Raw genomic sequence first — 22023 nt, 5'->3', positions numbered from 1 at the left:
ACTTCAGGACGTTTATGTATATATAGTCAGTTTTTTATATAGTTTATTTTATTCTTTATTGAAAACCCTAACAAATACTATGGATTTACTAAAGATGGATGTGTCATTACTGGTTTCTCTCCTGTGCTTACTACTTTTGCTGTATCTTTATTTGACTTTATTATTTTAACTAAGTAAAGTTAAGGACTATTTATTGATGCCCATTGTTAGTAAGGTTCTGTGCTAGGTTATGGGCACATAGAAATTATCCTTCTTACCTGTATTATATTTGAATTAAAAGAAATTGAGATTTCATGTCTTTTTAAAAATTGTAGGTAGACAGAGATAGAAATAAAATAGAGTATTCGGATATTCTAAGAAGCTATCTTATTGCTCTTCTGTAGTTTTTTCTGCTGTACATGTGCACACACACACACATGCACACACCCTTTTCTACACTCTGAAAACAAAAATGGAGGTAAGGAACATCCCACTAGTTGCTCTCTGCTGCCCCTTTCCTGCTAGTCCTCTTACTATTGTTAAGGGCAAGTCCCCTACAGGTGCAGGAACAATCCAGGCAGCTCCGGGTAATGAGTGGATTGAAGGGGGATCTATTCCAGAAACTGCAAAGTGAAAGCTCTCTCCAGAGCTGTTCCATTTGGATGTGGCTTGTTTAACACCTTTATCCATTCAATTGGGTATAGTTGGGACCTCTCTAATAGGTAATATTTGAGCTGAGACTTGGGGGGAAAGAGAGAGAAGAGGAGAGAACAGAGGAGGGAGGGGAGGGGAGGGGAGGGGAGGGGAGAGGATTGGTGTTTTGGGCAGAGGGAAGAGTGAGTGCAAAAGCCTTGAGGAGGAACTGCTTTCTGTTGGGAAGTTTAGAAGGAAGGCTAGCATCGCCAGGGTGTGGTATGATTTGAGCTTATAGGAACTACTAGAACATTGAGGACCTTGAACAACATACTAAGGAGTTTGGATTTTATTCAAAGGCCAGAGGGAAATCACCTAGATCACACCTGGGTGTTTCATTGTTCCAAGTATTTACACAAAATTCCTGTACCAAACAGGTTTCTTGCTTTCTCAGAAGTTACTTTGCAAAGCCCTCAAGCCCTTCCTAATTCTTTGAGGTGGCACTTCCCAGCCATTGGGCAAGTTAAGTAAAAGCTGATCACTGAGGATGACGCACGGTGTTAACTAAGGGAAGTGGAAAGAGCACTGTCACTTGTTTATCTTAAATTTTGATAAAGGACTTGAATTTTGAAATAGAACTGCATGTGTGGTGGGAGAGGGTAGGGATGACAAATGACTAATGAGAACTGAATTAGGCAGTCATGAACTGCCTAATTGAAAAACAGTGGATTTCAATGGAACAAACCAATGTCCTTTACCTCCATAAAAATTAGTGGTGCATGATTGCGTTACTCTCTTTTACTATACTACTTAGTGGAGACTTTCAATAGTCTCTTTTGAGGAAGAATTGTACTTGTTGCAAGAAAATGATAAAAAATATGAAAGAATTACCTAAAAGGATGAAAAAAATCCCATTAAATATAAAATCTTAGGATATAAACAAATGCCAAACTTCCAATGGATGGACCAACAATTCACAACAGTAAGCATAAACAGAAGTATGAGGACCTATAAAGCCGAAAGATATTATCAACAAAATGTGATCAGCTTTTAAAAATTCTCTGTGAATTATTGGCATTTTTGAAGTTAACCAAATAATATATGAGTGCATCTATATTATAAAAGCTTCAAACTACATATGAGATAATTTTTGAAAATCTTCATTCACACTCCTCCCCTCTTTCTTCCACAACTTCTTCTCCAGAGCTAATTACTATTAAGAGGTTGGTATATATCTGTGTAGTCTTTTTTATGTACATTAGGGTTAATAGACATTTTTTACAAGAAGGACTCTTCTCATATGGGGACATGGCATTTCTTTCCCTTAGTCTGGACTTTATACTATTCTTCATTAAATCTTAAAAAATGGTGGCTAGGTTCATTCCTCTTTTATGACTTTTTGGTTATTTTGATAGTGTTTATTTCCCCCATTATGATAAGTTCTTATCATCCATTGCTGCTGTTTCAGAAATTTATTTTTTTACACATGTCCATTGAATCCTATGGTTAGGAAAACTGTCTTCCTGAGTCTGTTCTTCAGTGGATTGTCTTAGATATTCTAGTTGTACAACCATATCACCAACAACCTTACAGTTTTGTCTCTTTCTTTTCTTTTTTCTTTTTTCTTTTTTTTGGTGACAATTGTGCATGAATATTTTACTAACAAATATTTCAACTAAGGGGGCATTTAGTATGAATATATTTAAATTGTTTTTATTTACCTGTGCATTTATTTGTACTTTGTTTTCCCTTGCCGCTGACACATACTGAGTCAGAAAAGCTTTTCACTTTTTAGTTACAAATGAAATGTTTTTTAGTGAAGCAGCAGTTTTTCCTCATTAACAAAAAGACTTCGAATTGACTTCTAAAAATAAAGATTTTAGAGAAATTGTAAAGTAACCCAAACCTAGAAGTTTGTTGCCTGAACAAAAAATTAAGCCAAAATGAATTTTGTCTCTTTCTTCACAAATTCTATACCTCCTATCTGTGAGATGAAGTAACACAGTGACAAGTGGTGAAGGGTTACTGTCATCACTGCCTTCCTTCTCCTGTAATGGAAACGCACTTCTGCATTAAGGATGAGATTTGGTGGGTGTTTCTGGCAGATCCTCTTTATTATGTTAAGAAAGGTTTCCTTCTATTCCTAGCGTACTGGGGATTTTTCAAAGCAAAGATGAATCTTCATAGCTTTAACATCTATTGCATCGGATCTCTTCTTTTATCCAGAAATTTAGTGATTTGTGTTGATATTTTATATTCTAATGTTGAATTATCCTTGTATTCCTGGGATATATCCTACTTGATGGAGAGACATTACTTTTAATACCCTAATGGATACAATTTGATATTTAAATTAAGATATTTGTATCAGAATTAATAAGTAAAGATTGTCTTAGTTTCCTCCCTCCCTGTCCCCTCTTTTTTTTCCTTCCTTCCTTCCTTCCTTCCTTTTTTCCTTTTCACTGCCTATATCTAGTTTAGGATCAGATTATTTTATATCGTGGGACAATGAATATAAGACTTATCCCTATCTTGAGAATTTGAGATAGCACTGGTAAAATCATCTGTATCTCATGACCTTTGGCTACTTTCTCAATTTCTTCTATAATTTTTGGTCTATTCATGTTTTTTACTCTCTCTCTCATACACACACATATTTTTTATAAATATTTTATTTCCTTGTCCAAATATTTAATGTCTTGCTCTTTGATTCGAATGGATTTAATTAAAATTATTTCAGTAAACTACCCCGATATTTAAGTGGAAACAACTCACTTTATTAAAGTTATTTTTAGTAGGGTTGGCTGATAGTATTCATTTATTTTATAGTTGTTATGACAGTGAAAAACAATATGTTTCTTAATCTTTATGTTTATATTTGGTTGGAAATATTCCTAAGTACTTTTTAAATCAAGTAACTTTAAAAGAAAAATAGCTACTTTCTTTCTGTGTAAGATAATAATCCTCAAGCAAAGAAAATAAAATACTCTGGTAACAAGTAGCAACCAATCATATTTCTCTTAAAACCTTAATCTTTCTCTGAAAGGCATCTTCATAACATAAAACAATTCTCTTAGGATACATATGTGCTTCAGTTAAACTCTTTCCACCTTTGTCTTAATAAATTCATAAAGAAAAATTGCTTTAAAAGAGTTTTAGATGAATCCAGAATTAGAGATCCTCTGACTACTGATTACACTGATTACTTTGTGTTTATGCTTAAAGATAATTTTTGTTATTAGGGTTTTATCCCACCAAAAGGGAGCTATGACTGTGGAAATTGAGGAACTCATTAGTGGTGTGGTGCTTTCCTACAGAAGGATGTAGCAGGCTATTATTCTTTGCACAGTGTTGATTCTCTTCTATAAGCCTGTTGTTTTAATTCAGTTTTTATTTCGTAGCCCAAGGAGACCATGTGTTATGAGGAGGAACACAATATAAAGCAATTAAAAGTAGATCTACTGTGGCTGAATCTAGGGCTCGAAATCCTAGAATCCTCCTCTCATGCCTTCTTTTTCATCCTCTTCTCCTCTTCCCCAGGTAACTCAAAGGATCTCCTTACATTCTAAGGAGTGCAGTTTTAAAATTATTGCAGAGACTGTCTTTTAAAGACTCAACTCCCCTGCACCCACAGAGCATTTTGTACAAATACATTGGCAAGTCCACAAAGGTCCTTTTAAAAACCTACCACATCCAGATTATCTGCAAGTGGCCCACATGTTACTTTACACCTTCAGCATGGACCCTCTTACAGATCCATTTCTTTTATGTGCCCACCAGGCTCAGAGTACTTTCCCTAAACCTAAAGTAGATTAAAAAGTAAGTGGAATTTTTCAAATACAGTTAATAATGTTTCTATGTGATAAGTGCACAAAATGAATGTGTCGAGATATTTACTTTACGTTTAAAAGAAGGCTTGAAAATATCTAAATGGATTCATGAAAAACTGACCTACATAGTCTATTTAAAGCCCCTGGATAAATTCAGTGGCTTAATCTCTTGAATGGTATTGTAATCTATTCATAGCTTCATGATTTGATTGGATTAAACTTTAATAGTTCTGAAAATTGTTTCCTAGTACTTGTATTAAAAATATAATGGATATGATCTATTGTTAATGATCATTTATATTAGGTTTGTTTTCTGTGTGTGTGCTGTTTTGAATATGTATATCACAATGCTAATATTTGGTTTGCATCCACATTAAAATTTCTAATACAAGGACTTCATGACCTCTGTTTCTTTTATTTCCCTTTCTTGAGCTATTTATTTCTCAGATCCAATTCTGGTTGTAGAGTTTTAGTGTACCCTTTTCTAAAGAAGACTCCTCCTCTTTGGGGAATGTCCTCTGAATCTCAATAATCCACACTGACTGTTTAGGAAGATGGAGACACCCATCTACCTGCCTGATCACTCAAATATGGTAATAAGTAGGACAAAGCATTTGTCATAGTCAGTGGGCTCTCGTATATGAGAGTAACCTTACCATATTAAATTTACCTTATATAAATTCAAATATAAAATATTCAGATACTATCTATATGACTTTCATACATGTCCTACATCAATCTAGGTAGCCGAATAAAGGCTTCCTGTATAAATAAAGGCAAAACACAAAATAAAGTAAATAAATAAACCAACAAAACAAAACAAAACAGAACAAAATGAAACAAAACCCTATAATATTCCAGGAAGCCAAATAAAGGCTTCTTGTGCAAATAAAGGCAAATAGCCAAAATAAAACAAACAAAAGAACCTCAACAACTATCTTAAAATCAGAAAAACACAGAGGATTCCTTATTTTTTGACCAACCACTTACTCCTCTCCCATGGCTTACCCTAATGAATAGATAAGTTGGGCTGATGGTAATCCAGAAACTTCAGACATTGGCTCTTACAATGCTTTGTAAGCATACCTTGGCACATGACAGCAAAAATTTTCACATGTATTTTAGCCTTTAGACTACTCTAGGGTGGATGAGGGCATCCTTGTTCATGTATGAGCATTTGGTTATAGATAAGACAGTTCATAAAGGGTTATAGTCATTTTCTTTAAAGTTTTTCCTTTTGAATTCTTATTACTTAAAACAAAACTCCATAGTAATAGTTTACTTGTACCAAGTGCCATTCATGGAATATTTTGTCTATTCCTTCCTACAAATTTTTGTTTTAAACATGTAAAAACTGAGGTTTAGAGAGTGTATTAGTCAACTCAGACTAATATCATAATATCATAATGACAAATACTGTAGACTGGGTGGCTTAAACAACAGACATTTATATTTTCTTATAGTTCTGGAGGCTGGAATTCCAAGATCAAGGTGCCATCCAATCGGGTTCATGGTGAGAGCTCTCTTGCTGGCTTGCAGACATCCACTTCTTACTGTGTCTTCACATGGCAGAGACAGAGAGAGACAGATAGCAAGAGAGTGAGTGAATACATTAGCTCTCTGGTATCTCTTCTTTTAAGGATATTAATCCTCTTAGATCACGGCCCCACCTTACAACTTCATTTAACCTTAATTACCCCCTTAAGGGCTCTATCTCCAAATACAGTCATATTGGATATAGGTCTTCAACATATGACTTTTGAGGTACACAATTTACTCCATAAACTGACTTTCACAGGGTCACAATGCCATCGAAGCAGCAGAAGCAGTATTTGAATCCAAGTAGTTGGGGTGTGGAACCCCTGTTGTCAACTTTCTTACCGCTAAGAGTCTCATGAATAATTTTTAAAGTTGGCTAAAGTTGTCTGCTAGACCCTCCTACTTTTCTTTCTATGTTACATACTTTAGGCATACCCCTCTTGCCTGCTTCCATCAAATCTTCCCCATGTCTCAACTCCTCAGAGTTCATCTAATTTGTACTAAAGATTAATTAATTCCATAGTATTTGCTTATTTATGAACAAAATGCTCCAAATAAGAAGAATGTCCCTTTTCCCACAATAATGAGATACTAGTTTCAGAACGCATGGCAGACATATTTTGAAAGAGATTCTGTCTTTCACTTTCAGAACACTCTCTGTAGGTGGTTATAATACTTTAGGGTATGGATTCGTAGTACAAATTTTTCTACATTTTAGTTTTTCTTCTTTGATGCTTTAGAACCGTATTATTCAATTCATTTTGTTAAATATCTACTGCTCTATCCTCTTTTTTATTAACGAACATTTATGAAACATTTTCTATACATAGGAAATGAGTGTATATATACAGATAAGAGATGGCTCTCATTTTCAAGGTAATAAGAGGAAATTAGATGTTGTAGAAAGAGACTTGTGTGCAATTAACTATAATCTATAATATGTTAAGTCTAAAAAGAAAGATCTGAAAAATGTGATATAAAATTTTAGAGAATAAAGTTAGATAGAAACTTGAAATTATTTTTATTTTATTGTTTTACAAATAATGAGGCACTCCTGAAATCTTTTGAGTATGTAGATGGCTTGATCTGATTGCTTTTCAGAATCACCTTTATAAAAGAAAAGAAAAGATAAAGGGAAAAAAGTTTAAGCAATTATAATTTTCCTAAGATAAATTCTATAGAAAAAAAGAAATTGTAAATAGTAGAATACCTTTGTAAGTCAAGGGTTTGAGGCTTGAAATCACATTTGTACGAAAAGATTGGTGTTACCCCACATTTTATCACAAAGGATACTTTTGATCAGGAATGTTATTTAAAATATTTAATAACTGGTATGACACAGGTCCTGACAATCAGAACAGGGGACTGACCAATCAAAGTAGACCATATCATAAATATGTAATGAACAAGTGTGACTATCCTGGTAAGTGCTGGTTAAACATCAGACCTGCCTTAGACTCTGATTTTATAGCCATGTACATCATGATGTGACAGATTCTACTGTTAAACACATTTCATAAATTAAGTAAAAAATAATTTGTGTTCCAATTTCTTAATTTAATAGTAGACTTCTATAATTTATATTAGCTTAAGATCAGTGTAACACATTAAATCGATAAACTTTATCATCTTCTATAAAACTTGGTTGTTGGTTGGCCTATGTGGCCTAACATCAAGCAAATGTATAATTTCCATTTGATATTTTGAAATACTAAAATGTTTACCCAACTTTATAAAATTTCTAGGGGAGAGGTGGACTGCTGTCCTTAATAATGTTGATTTAAGTCATGTACTTTATAGCCTAGAGATGTTTTTAAAATCAGTCTCTCTCTTTCTACACACACACACACTACAATGTCTTGAGCTGAATTCACCTTGACTTACATTTTAGTTCAAGGACTTTCTAAAGCTTTTACATTTTACTTTGGCCTTCAAAATGATTTTAAAAATCACAGTTGACTTTTTAGACTGTGTAAAACTTCTCTTTTTAAATTTTTGTTTCGGTTCTTCTACTTACGTCCCCTGCTCCACCTATGAAACCAGTTCTATCGAAACTACACGTCCCCAACAACCACCAAAAAAAGCATCTGTGATCTTGAGTACTACAAGGTGGTGCCGTTGGCCCATAAGCACACGCAGGGACCACTATCGATATTCTTATACCATCTCGGTTTGTTTGTTACCTTCTTGCCTTCTCTATTCCTACCCTGGGCCCACATACTTATGCTGCAGCAGCAAAGTCCACTCTAAGCTATGGCCAGCTTCGTGTTCTAAGTGGGCTGGTCTTCCCTTCCCTTTTGTTCCTTGTAAAGATGATGGGTAATTTTAGCCAGGACAAAGTAGTAGAAGGGCAACCAGGAGAATGCTGAATAGTTACAGACATAATTTCTTTTTGATGAACATTAATGAGCTATGGTGTACTTCGGGGAAAGTACATTACAAGGACTTCGTGAGAGAACATTATGACCGGACCCTGTAATTCTCGCTTATATTCATGAGAACTGAATGTTCGCACATCCTGCCTTTTACATTGCACTCCTCATATTAAGTAGGAAAATGGATGAGAAACAAATGGCAGAACTTGGGGAAGTTTTTCTTTCTTCCTTAAAAAAAAAAACAGATGGTGTTTTGAACACAACTTGCCATAGAACATGAACGCATAAGAGTTCTGGCTGTTTGAAGAAGAAAAAAAATAAGTTGATTCTTTCTTAATGGTAAAAACCAGCTTTAGGCTCTTTCAGGGCCTCAAAGAAAAAAGCACTGAGAAATGGGAGTAAACTGAAAGATAGGGTTTGTGTAACAAGTACCTCAAACCACAAAAGTCACATGGGGCTCTTTCTGCTTTGCTACTTTTGATTACTTGTCAGAGGGTTATACTTTTAGCTTCTCCCCTTCTGCAAGGCCATTCAACCATGCGCCAGCTGAAGTAATCTTCATTCACAATGTCTTTACAAAGGCTCATGCAACAGAGCAGCAATGGCAATTTGGTGGACTACTGCTCTGGTCCAGCGTATAGCTCTTACTCTACACTCACAGGCAGCTTTCCGATGGATGATAATCGAAGAATTCAAATGCTGGCAGACACTGTGGCTACTTTGCCTCGGGGACGAAAGCAGGTATGATTGATATTTTGTAACTTATAGAGTGTTCATGTTCTCTTGAGAGCAGAGAGATATGTTTGTCTGGCTTCATACTAAAATATTATTTTAGAGGCTTTGAAATTAATGACTAAGAGTATGGGTGAGGAAGAAGGTGAGGAGCCAGGAGCCCAGAGAGCTTGTGTATTAGTTCAAAGATTTAAGACCATAATAAAACTTTCCTTCAAGGCAAAACTTAAAAAGAAATTTTAAGTTTTAAGTTTTCATATGAATAGGTGTTTTAAGTTTTAAGTTTTCATATGAATAGGTGTTCAGGTAAAATGAACATCATTAAGCACATCAGACTTGAAGCTGCTGTATATAGACATCACCAATTTGAGAATTATTTTTTTCTCTGTATATGTCCCATTGTCTTTCCCTTCCAACCTCACTCTCAGCTGTTGATAGTCATTTCAGTTCATAATCAAATGAGAGTACTTTTTCTTGAGGACAAATTTTGTGGACTAATTTATCTTCAGCCTTGAGGCATTGGCACATAACTCATGCTATTGAGAAATAAGACTTGTTGGATAAGTGAGTGCCAGATTGAACACCAGCTCAGCCTCCTAATAGCTGTGGGATCTTGAACAAGCCACTTGCCTCACTAAGATTCAGGTTTCTTTTCTCTAAAGTGAAGATAATAATAGAACCACCCTATGGAGCTTTTCTGCTGCTTACGTGAGGAAATGCACAGTGCTTAACACAGAAACATGTAGTATATGCTCAGTAATTCTGCTGTTTTTATTTTTACTGCAAAGTAGTTCCCCTGTGAGAAAAACTCATTTGGAAAATACATGTCCAATTACATTTATTGTGATTTTTCTTTATTCTTTGACATCCAATTTGTTTTAAAAAATTTAAAAAAATAAAATCATAATACCTCTTCAGTAATATAACTTGCCCCAAGTGTGTATCTGAATTTAGATATAGCACTTGTACGTAAAATATTTAGAATGGTTTTAAGCCATAAATTTTTGCCCTTAAACCTTACATGTGCATCATGTGCTCCACTTAAGCCTTCTAATTTCAGGATTAGACAGAGCATAGTGGGAGAGTCATGATTTTTTTTCTTAGTGATGTACATAGCTTAGTCTTTATTGTTTCTCGCAATGATTATAAGGGTATATATAATTTGCCATGGTTTGGATTATCGATCCTTTTCAACTTATGATGTTAAGTTTAATATAATGATGAACATGTCTATTAATTTACTACCCATTAGAAAATAAAGCAACTCTGGGGAGTACTAAAATCTTCATTCAGTGTTCAGATGTAGAGCCATGTATGACGTACAAAGATGAGAAGAACACATTTCCAATAAAGTAGGATTTACAATAAAGTATGCAGAATGAATAGGTATTATACAAAGTATACAAAGTAAAACAATGTAAATTCTTGAATATAAGTACATGTCTTCGAATACAACCTTGAAGGAGAGATATTCCAGATATGGAAGGTTATTCCAGAACAGGGGATAATTAATGCTGAGACACAGATCTTGGGGCCTTTAGGGCATGCTTAGGTAATGGGACATTGTTGGGTCAGAAGGACCAGTGTCTGTGTAAGAGGTGAGAGGAAGCCTCAGAGATGGGTTGCTTTACGAAATACTTGGACACGTCTGTTGAGGAAGCAGTAATCTGACTAGCAGAGAAAGCCACTGAGTGTGTTTAAGAAGTAGAGGGTTTCGGGAACCTTATTCTAGAAATGTGGTGTATCAGTAAGTGGATAGAGGCTAGTGGTGAGGGAACAACTTTTGCAGTAGGGGAGAAAGAGAAAAAGGAGGGAATAGAGAGGATGCTCAAAGACTTGAATCTGAAAGGCAATGGAGATGAAGGAATGACATCTAGTTTTTAAGCCTGAATGAAGACAGCATGAACTGAAAAAAGGCAATCAGTAGAAGTATATTGGGAAAAGATAATGAAAGGCTTTAGGCATATGAAATGCACAGGTGTATGTGCATGTGTGTACATGAGCTTAGTGTGTATAATACATGTATATATACACACATACACATTTATACACACACATTCTCACACAAATTAATTTATTTTTATGTCCTCATCTTTCGAAGTCTTCTCTTCCCCTTTTTCTCATATTCTTTCCCATGCTAGATTCTTCCTATTCAGCTTTTTCTTACTGTTGTGAGAATTACTTTAATAAAAAAAAAAGACAAAACAATATCTCTTGTATATGATACTTCTGATTATATAAAATTATCATCAATGAAACTTGATGCAAGTTTATTCCAACATTCCACAATTTTTCAAATGGATGTGTATTTCCTTTAACTGGTTTTTAGAGAAGAATCACCCGTTTGGCACTAATTGAATTGCAGGCAATACGATATCTGTGAGGCAATCACATGAGCAGGTGTTTCTCTGCCTACTGTTATTTTCAACCCTTTCAGGGCTGATGTCAACAATTCATACTTCTCATTTTCGTTGGCTTTGGTTTCTGCAAAGCTGTATCTGGTTGGCCTGTAGTTTCAGCTTAATCTTCAGAATCATTTGGGTGTTTACACTCAGAATCGTTTAAAAACAGATTTCTGTGTAAGGATGTTATCTTAATACCTGTATTTGTAGAAAGTGACAGACATCACAGTGCAGCTCCTATTTCTGAATGTAGTTTTCGGAAAAAACAAAACAAAACAAAACAAAAAACACCTGGAATGGAAAACACTGTAGAAAGGAGACTGGGGGAAATAAAAATAGTTTTTAGAATTGTAATGCCATAGGAATAATGGCTGTACCTTACCACCTACTCTTCGGAGATCTGTAGGTTGCTCTTGGAAAACAGTTTTCACCGAATGCTGTAGTGAGACCAGGACCTGACCAGGAGAGCTTGAATGTGCCTTAGTGGTACAGCAAACTCAATCTCTTTGCCTGATTTTCTTTTGGTTATAGAATTATCATTGACTCTTAAGCAACGTGAGAGTTAGAGGCGCTGACCACTGCACAGTCAAAAATCCATGGATAAATTTTGGCTTTTCCAGAAGGAGTCAAATAGCCTGCGGTTGATCTGTAGTCTTACTGATGACATAAACAGTCGATGAACACATTTTGTTGTATGTTGTATGTATTATATACTGTATTCTTACAATGAAGTAAACTAGAGGAAAGAAAATACTATTAAGAAAATCTAAAGGAAGAGAAAATATGTTTACAGTATTTATTGAAAAAAATCTGCATATAACTGGACCTGTACAGTTCAAACCCATGTTGTTCAACGGTCAAGTGTATTACTAAATAGACAATTTCTGGAAGGGTATTTTTACTTAAAAGTTCAGATACAAAACATTGTGTTCAGCTCTGTAATGTGTGTATTTCTGGGATGGATTCCGTTCTTCAGGCGCTTTCACGTTATTTCTGGCTGCACACCCATCTGTTACCAAAACTCTTAAGTGCTCCTACAATGAGGTATTTTGCTGATTTAATAAATACTGCTAGGTAGAAAACTATATTAATTTCACCACAAAAGAATCTGAGGAGTGTACTCTAATCCATACTGTGGTATACTGGAAGTCAATCTACAACAATTTTTCTTGAAAAAGAGGTTCATGAGCCCACAGTGACTTTTTCCTGGGAGCTGCAAACCTCTGGGTTCCTTAAGGGCACTTACAAGGTAAGCAATTGAGTTCAGCTCCTTTATTTTGCTGTGTCTTAGAATCATCTGTGCAGCCCTGCTATCCTGAGAACCATGACATAAAAGGGGAAAAAAAGCTGTACTCATGGAAGAACTGGGGAGAATGAGACAGGAGACTGGGAAGGGAGCAGAGCACATGATTTGGGGACTTTGGAAACAAACAAAAACAAACAAAACAACTCACCCATGGATAAGAACCTCTCCCTCTCCTCTCCAATGTTTTTAGGAAATGAGTGCAGAGTGGGGACCAGGAAGCAACCATCTGTGACTTAACAGCAGAAGTGGCTACAGTATTGACCTTTGAGCTCCTTTGAGCCAGGCAGACTATCTGGCTGAGCTTCAGATTATCATTATCTTTTGCAAACTGACAGCTGAAGTGTATGATCTTGGTTTCCCAGTAAAAGGGACACCGTAAATCACCAGATAGCAGGAAAAATTACACTTTGAATATTAATGCCTGATTATTAAGTCATCTGACTAAAAACAAAAGAGCGATCATAAACTCAATCGTAATCTTTATGTTAGCGGTTAGCAATGGGTTAAAGGAGCTTTCTGTACTCAGCAGTTATAATTGAATGTGTAGTTTGCAGGCCTGCCAAATTGCTAAACCTAGATTTCTCATATTAGATAATGTGTAATAAAAGACAGCTGTTGTCAGCATATGCTGTTCATTGCACACAAGTTCCTCATTCATGAGTTTTGGTGTTGTCACTACATCCCTAAGAAAAAGGTTCAAGTGGGCAGTCTGGGAGCAGAGACCCCGTTGGTTAGATCCTATAAGAGGGCTGCTGGCTTTAGGGAAAGGGCTACAGGGAAAACTTTTCCCAAAATGTTAAGACCTTTGAGAAGACCTTAGACATCCTTCTTTTTACTTAGGCAAAAAGTTTGGTGTGCGAGCAAGGCTGAACCCTGAAAGAACATTCCTTTCCACGTTGCCTGAGTCTGACAGCCTGGATCAAAAAGAAGTAGGCTTTGTGTCAAGATGTGGCACGTGTCAGAGAATATGATGGTGCCTAATTTATTTAAATTGTTTTTTATTTAAATGTTAGGAGCCTAAGACAGGCTCATTGCTAATCCAGAGTGGAAACTAATTTATAATTTGACTTAGTCTGATTTTTTGTGTGTGTGTGACTGATAACCCATATCAGTCCACAGGAATTAAGCATATACTATGCATCTCGTGTTGTGCTAGTCAAATATTTTCATTTTGAACTAGTCAATTAGCTAGATAAGAAAGGTTAACAGGAAAGAGGCGGGGGAAATTTCCTTCTCTATAGAGGTCTTGACTTTATGGATTTCAAAGATTTTAGATTTGATCTACCTAGAAAGATTTTTTATTTGGAAGGCAGGTTGAGGATAGACCAAATGAAATTTTGAGGTTCCCACAAAGCTATGATTATTTGCCTAGCAAAAGGGCATTTTAAATTGCTGAAGCAAGGCTTGGAATTTAATAATTCATTAATTCTTGCTACCATTCTCTCATTTAGCAGTGATATGTATTAAGCTATTACTACCTTGCTTTGTTTTCTATTGATCCTTTTTCTATGGTTCTTGATGTTTCTGGATTGAATTTTTTTTTATTCTTATTGGCTTTCTTTTATTTTTAATCTTGCTACATGTTTTGGATTTCTAAATTTTATTTTTTATTTTCTTAATGATTACTCAAGTTTTTACTATGAATATGTAATTTAGTGAAGGATAAAGTAGAAAAATATCTTAATGCATACCTTCTAAATGAGTATTTTACTTTGGATCTCCCACTACCATTTACTTGCTTGTTTTCTAATCTAATAGTTTAATTCCATTTGCCTATTTAGCTATTTTTAAGTTTCCGTTCAATTCTAGGCCCTGTGTTAGGTACTGGGGTAGAAAGTAAAACAAATACATCCTCCAAGAGGCCCCAATAACACAGATAATTATGTACAGAGGTGAGGTAATCGATCCAGTATGCCCTTTATATAAATATACATCTATGCCTCCACATACATGACTATATGAATAATCCGATGAATATTGATAGCAAGCATAATATTTTTAAATATAAATCCTCATTATGATTATAGATAACATATGTAGATATGACCCACCTAAGTACCTAACAATTCAAAATAAGGATAAAAGACAAGCAGATGCAAATAATAAAACTAGATTAAGAAAATGTGAGTACAATATAAAGGAAAGAATGAGAACATTTGGGAATATCAAGTTTATTGCTCTCTTCCACCAGAAGGCAGCCCACTACATAGTTGAATGGTCCTCATCGTTAATGATACTTAGGACGAAATCAGCTGAAATGAACCATCCACATTGTTGTAGATTTTCCACAGTCAGTTCTGATAAGTTGAAAATAAATACTTTTTAGTAACTCTAGAGAATCTTTTTGAATCTGAGCCTTCAGGATGATATAAATCATTTGAGATCCAGAACTGACAAGACAGGAAAATGTAATTAATTTACATCAGCTTGGTGAGAAGAGATCAGCTCTCCACTATATTAACTTTCCTGACCAAGAGCCAAATTCTGAACATTGAGTCATTCCTGAAAATTTGTCAGAATGTTGGTATTTGGTACTTGTTAATTAGAGTCCTTTACAGTGATATAGGCTTTTCTCTTAACAAATACCTTGATGGGGATGTCTTTTGTCCAGTAATTTCTTCGATGTGTTTTTCTCCTTCTGGTTCTCATTCTCTATTTATTTTATTTTTATTGGTTTGGACTGCCTATTCATTGATCTCCTGACATGTTATATATTCACTGATATATGACAAGCATATTAGGTTGACAGTTAACCATCATGGGATAGCTAGTAGCATAAGCTTATATTTTGGGCCCCTGGACCAACACTCGAGGAAAGGCTAATTAACATTGACTAATTCCTAAACAAATAAACAACACAGAACACACACAAAAAAACACACTGCAGTCATCTAAAAAACAAGGTGCCACCTTTGGTTTACTTTACCTCAATTTACAGTGATAGAATGTATATTGGAAGTTTACGTTTATATAATCTCTTTCTAAAACATGGAAAGGAGTAAAAGTGATATTATTTATACTATTTATACCATTCTGAGGTTCCTTGCCTTTCTTGGTTGGAAATCTCACTTCACTCTTCTAAAACTATTACAAAAATACATCACAAACAAAATTGAGGTTTTGAGTCTTTGGTTTTACCTAAATTGTATTTCTACATGTGTGTTGGTTCTTTAGAGATTATTTTAACCTCCTAAAAATAGTAACATACTGTACTATTATAATAAACACAGTCATTTCATCAGCATCTTCCTAAACTATCAACTATTTGGTTTTTATATGCCATTTTATGGGTGTTATTTTTCTTTGGCTTTCAGTGTGGTTATAAATTGCTGTGGTTAATCTCTCAGAGGCTATTTTAAATACAGATTAGATATGAAGTTCTTTTGGGAAGCTTTGGAGTTTTGCCACATCTTATTAACTCTTTTGCCATAGTGTATTATTATCAGAGCTTCTTTTAATCTTTTAAACAGAATGCCTGAATGCACCCTTTGCCAGCTCTCCTTTGCTATCACTAGAGAAAGGAAATTACTGCCTTTACGTAACAATTTCCCAGGAGTTGGGCCAAAGGAGGTGATAAAAAATAGTCCTTTGTGATTTAGAACATTTTACAGATGTGTTTTAAGGACCTTTTGATAACTGTGTGCTTGTTGTATTTTTCAGCTTGCTTTGACGAGATCAAGTTCTTTAGGTGACTTTTCCTGGTCTCAAAGGTAAAGAGATTTATTTATTTTTTGGTCTCTCACCAAGATATTTAGGAACACAGCTCTCCAGACTGTTATCTCTGTCTCTCTCTCTCTCTCCCTCCCTCCCTCCCTGTCTCCGTCTCTCTCTCTCTTTCGGGTGTACTTACCCAGGCATACATTATTACACTTACATTTCTGTCTTTCGAAAAATCCCTTCCTTAGTGTCTTCCTCTAGTGTTTTCCTTAGTGTCTTCACATAAAATATATGTGATTTTCATTTGTCATATTTTTCTAAATCTTGTGAAATTAAAATACTTGGATTTCTCCCTAGTCTGGGCCCATATCTCTGATCCAGTCTTCATTATTGAACTATTACTTGACCTGAGGAATCTCAATTTAAATAGAATTTTCTAGAGAGGTCTTTCCAAAGACATAAATCTAAATTAGTTCATAGTTTTGTGTTCTCTCATTTCACTCTATACTTATTCAGATCACTACCACAATTTGTAATCATGTATTTATCATGATTGTCTATTGTCTGTCTCTCTAATCGCCTTAAAATTCCTGTGGGGAAGATGTATACTCTCTCACACACACACACACACACACACACAGTTATAATACAATTTACATAAACGTCAGCTATTTTTATTTGATAGTTATTTTAAGAAGTGTGTGACAAATATACTTTGATCTTCATGCATAGTTTTTACTTTATTTATTTGTTTGTTTGTTGGTTTGTTTATATTACAGAAAGCTTGTAACTGTGGAAAAGCAGGATAATGGAACATTTGGATTTGAAATTCAGGTGGGCAGTTTTCAAATTTTCCAGACTTTTAATAAAGAAAGTGGCACTGGTGGTGGCATGATATTTACAGAGAAAGAATGAAGGCAGGATCAGAGAACAATGGAGACTGTTACTTCTTTTCAATGTGTGGTTGAGTTGGTAGTCCTTCTGTGTGTTGGGTACCATCAAGGAAAGAAAACATTGAAACATATAAAATTAACTCCCTGAGACCTGCTAACTCCTTTTTCTTAATTGCTTCAGTCTGAGACTGATCAGCAATGCTTGATATCAGCCAGGTCTTAAAAAAGAGAGCGAAATAATCTTTTTTATAGATGTGCATTTTATATATTTGCATTTCTGATGTGTTTGCATGGTCATTTTTATACTGTATGTCAGATTTTAAATCTATACTTTGGTATTCAAGAAAGCATATATATTTGTATATATGGACTACATATATTCATTTATAGTTCCTGTTACATTTTGAAAATACTAAAGACCTCATATTAGATAAAAAGGAGAAATTTGTAATTTCAAATTAATGACAGCACATTATAACTATTATTTGAAACAGTTAAGAACGTATGTGCTCTAGGAAAATTTTTAACAATCTTTATAGAGTTCTAATAGCCTAAGAACTTCATTTCTTATTTTCTGTCTGCTTTCTAATGGCCGTATTTGTATAGATGGTGAGTTAGGTAAAGGAGGTCTAGTTTAAGTTCAACAGTAGTAGCTCAGGTAATTAACTGTTTTTTAAACTATAATTTTGCTTTTAGATGCATTTTGCATAATCGTTTTCTTACATTGCAAATCAGCTTTTAGGGCTTAGCTTTAGTGCTTTTTTCAGAAAACCTTAGTGACTAAATATCAGCCCCACAATTGAAAATTCAGCATGTATTTTAAGATAAGGAACAGGAAGCTGCTGAGAAAACATGCTTTATGAATAAAGAAACAAAATGATACTCTACCTGCAATGAATAGGGAGAATGCTGTAGGAGAAAAGAAATCTTCTCTTTGAACTCTTCTACTTTTAAATTTGATGAAATCTATAATTCTTCCATTAGGTTTTAGAAGCATAATACTCTTTCTTATTCTCCATTCACATGAAACACTCCCTATTCTGTTGTATAGATTCTGTACTTCTCGCGACTGCTTCTTTTTAAATGAAAATTAGTCACAAGGATGTACAACCATTACTAGTGAAAACAGGATCAGTGACCAGTTATGTATCCTTATTTAAAGTGACAATTTAGGATTTTTTTTCTCACTCTTCTATGGCATATGTCACTGCTTCCCCATGTTTCTCCCCCATGCCATAAGCACTTATTCTACGTGGAGCAGGAGTCAAAGCTATCATTAGTAGACAACAGGCTACAGTACCATGAACCTTTGTAGGTCAGCATGAGCTAATGGCTTCACCTCTGAACTAGAGCATCATGTGTTATCTTAGTAATGCAGGAACCCACTCCTCCATACATTCCCTTTTGGTGTATGCTTTCCATTACCAGCTCCATGCCATAATCTATTCTGTAGTACTCATAACATTTGGAGTAGTCATCAAATAAGGGAAACGCTGTGGGAACTTTTTCAGGACCAGATAGAATCTTATTCACCCACACTGTGCACCCTTTGTTAACAAGTATTTGGCTCCTTGTCTACCAGGTGAAGGGCATGTTTGAAGAGAACAAGTCCATTCTTCTCTCTGATTTCCATGGGTGATACTTTTATGCTACTTATGAGAATCATTCAGAGTGATAGAAACATAGAACCTGAGTTCATATTCTTTCAGTGCTGTCTTATGGGGTTTTTAGGAGTTTCAAATGAAATAACACATATAAAATACTTAGTAATGCACCTGGTACCAGTAGAAGATCAGCAAGTGACAGATATTAACATGAAGATCATTGGGCATGAGATAGGGCAATGTGATTTTTGTGTTCCTAAGGATTGTTCTGTTATTAAAAATGGGACCTGGAAGATGATGGTGGGTGGGGAGCAGGAGGAGAGAGAGAGAGGGAGAGATTCAACTAATTATTTCTTTCCATAACTTTGGGGCCTCTCCTTTTTCTTCTCTATTTGTAACCCACAAATTTTACACCTGTTGCAAACATATATGCAGGTGCTGGCTGCGTAAATCAACGTTTCCCTTCACTGTACTGACCTTGATCACTGGACATAGAGGGTAGCTTTTCAATGCTAATGAGAGTTGTTAAAAAAGTGGTTTCCCAGAGGAGTGTGTGTTACAGCTTTGGTTCATGTACCACATGAACTAGAACACTCTTCCATTTCAGGAAAGTTCTGGGCTGTGTCAAGAAGATTGACAGAAAAGTTGTTAAAGGGTGTCTGACACAGATGGGGAATATATGACATCATCTTTAAAAGTCCCTTTTACCTTTATGATATGGGGATTCTAAATGCCTTCTAGAGTGAATAGAAATCCCTTACAAGTTAACAAAATCTAGTTTCTAGAAGTGGCTTGCACATGACCAACTTCTGGTTCTGGAGCCTGCAAGTATGTAAAATTAAAAGGAATGATCATCAGACATTAATTGCCCCACAAGGAAGCAGTACCAGAATGTGGTTTAATTTCAGGAATCAGATGTTTAAAACACTTACTCAAATCAGAATTCTGATTATTGAGTCTAAATGGAACTAGACCTCATAATTTAAATGTATGAAAAAGAAAAATATGTTTGATATAGGTCATTGGGCCACTGTATCTAGCAAACATTTACCCAGTGATCTTGGTAAAAACAAAAACAAAAACAAACTTCTTTTGCCAAGTTGAGGCAAGAGGGAAAGCATAACTTCTTCTAATTTAGTTGGGTGATTAATGAACCAGTAAGTATTCATGGCAGGCGTACCAGCAAGCGTTCAGAAATGAAAGTAATTGAGTCAATTATGGTACTTCTGAATTAATGCAGGGCAGATTGTCATTATTTGTAGAACCTTGATTTAAAATAATTATTGTTGGCATATCTCCATTGTTGGATGTGTACTGTTTTATACTCTCCTGTAATGAGTACTTTAAGAAGGAAGAACCTCATAGAGATCTTTTGCTTTTGGCCACTATTGTTTTATTCCATTAGGAAATGAGAAACTTAATTTTTCTTAATAAATATGCGATAATGATGGGTATCAGGTGGTTGGTCTCTTAGGCTTGAAAATATAAAATATTTAACTAGCCTCATCTCACTTTTTCCTTCTCAAGCCAGATTTTTTTTTTTTTTTTATGAATAAGATTGCTGCAGATTTTTTGGTAGGATTGCAAAATTGGTACTTTTGATTCAGTTTATAGTCAAGAAAGCCTTTCCAAATTGTTTTTTGCATTTACCTATCATATAGCTTAAGATAACTGACATAATTTTATTTTTGACAAATACATTTGAGTTTTTTAATAGTAATTGTATATTACTTTAATTTTTACAGACTTACAGACTCCAAAACCAGAACACCTGCTCCTCAGAACTGTGCACTCTGATCTGCAAAATCCAGGAGGACAGCCCAGCACAGTCTGCTGGCCTTCAAGCTGGTACCTTATAACTTTGCTCATGTTAGGAATTATTTAAATAGCAAGAAAACTTTTTGATAGTGAAGGTCAGGATGTGATTGTTGCTTCGAATTTTCATATTGCCTTTATGTTGTTAAGGTTTGAGGCTTGTTTGTTTCTCTTCATTTGCATGTCAGGACGGATTATTTAACCGACTGTTTTAACACTCATTTCTTCTTGCCATCTCCCAGGTGATGTCCTTGCAAATATCAATGGAGTGGGCACAGAAGGCTTTACCCACAAGCAAGTCGTTGACCTGATCAGATCATCAGGAAACATGCTAACGTAACTATACATCTGCTTCCCTTGGGGGTTCAAAAATGTTACGGTCTTTCATAATGCCTGTTGAGTGAATGAATAGATGTTTTGTTCAAGATCACAAGAAGGGAGGCAGTGGCTTTGGAATTGAATACAGACGTTTTTATCAGTTCCTTTTGTTTCTCAAGGTTTCCTCAAACTTGAACATGTTGTCAGCATCTGAAGTCAGAGGACATCAATAGCCCAAACATCTGAGTGGGAGGAAGAGAATTTAAAAAAAATGTTTTTTTAATATTAAATTCAATTAAACTGGCACACATTCTCTTTGGACAGAGAGAAACTTATTCAGTTTCCATGGCTGATATAATCTTGTGGTTAGAGCAAATAAAAGGCAAGAAAGGCTGAGTTTTTTCATCTTATACTACAGCCAACTGTTTTTCTCTTCTAGTGTTACATTTGGAAGGATGGGCAAGGTCTACCAACCCTCCCTGCCCTGTACTCCAACACTCACACCTGCTATTATCCCAGACTTACTAATGGGATGTTGGTTTCTCCAGTTGGAGATTTGACTGATTTTTCCAATATACTATCCCTAGAACCTAATAAGACTTTGATAATTAGTTAAAAGATGGAATGATTTTGTTGAAATGATATATATTGAGCAAATACTATGTTTCCAGCACTGTGATAGGCTCGGGAGAGACAAAGACTCTTCTGGTGCTTTATTTTAATATTGTGGAAGGACATGGATAAGAAAAACCTGCAAAATTTGATATTTCAATAATTGATAACTGCTATGAAGAAAGTAAAATAAGAAACGAGATAGAACATTGAGTAAGAGGGTTGCTGCTTTAGTTTTGGTATTTCAAGTGGTCCTTTCTAAAGAGGTGAACTTTGAGCTGAGACCTAAATGAAGAGAAGGATAGTTTATATGAACTCATGGTGAAAG

At 35.1% G+C, this 22023-nt stretch overlaps 1 protein-coding gene across 2 annotated transcripts in view; it reads left to right on the top strand.

The window, feature by feature from the left end:
- The window catches only part of CYTIP (cytohesin 1 interacting protein), a 66752-nt gene that overhangs the window by 29789 nt on the left and 14940 nt on the right, over positions 1-22023 (top strand). Inside the window, exons 1-5 of one of the 2 annotated variants that reach the window (XM_006921091.2) lie at positions 8856-9097; positions 16457-16506; positions 17233-17287; positions 20696-20798; positions 21008-21101. In XM_006921091.2, coding sequence (XP_006921153.1) covers positions 8924-9097; positions 16457-16506; positions 17233-17287; positions 20696-20798; positions 21008-21101 — 476 coding nt within the window. In that variant the 5' untranslated portion in view covers positions 8856-8923. Of the gene's footprint in view, positions 1-8855; positions 9098-16456; positions 16507-17232; positions 17288-20695; positions 20799-21007; positions 21102-22023 lie in introns of those variants that run through there. The other variant, XM_006921092.3, reaches the window with a different exon arrangement.

Source organism: Pteropus alecto, unplaced genomic scaffold (genome assembly GCF_000325575.1).
Source record: "Pteropus alecto unplaced genomic scaffold, ASM32557v1 scaffold3, whole genome shotgun sequence".
Lineage (NCBI taxonomy): Eukaryota > Metazoa > Chordata > Mammalia > Chiroptera > Pteropodidae > Pteropus > Pteropus alecto.
Note: the sequence above shows the minus strand (reverse complement) of the source record. Positions and strands in the feature narration are given on the sequence as shown.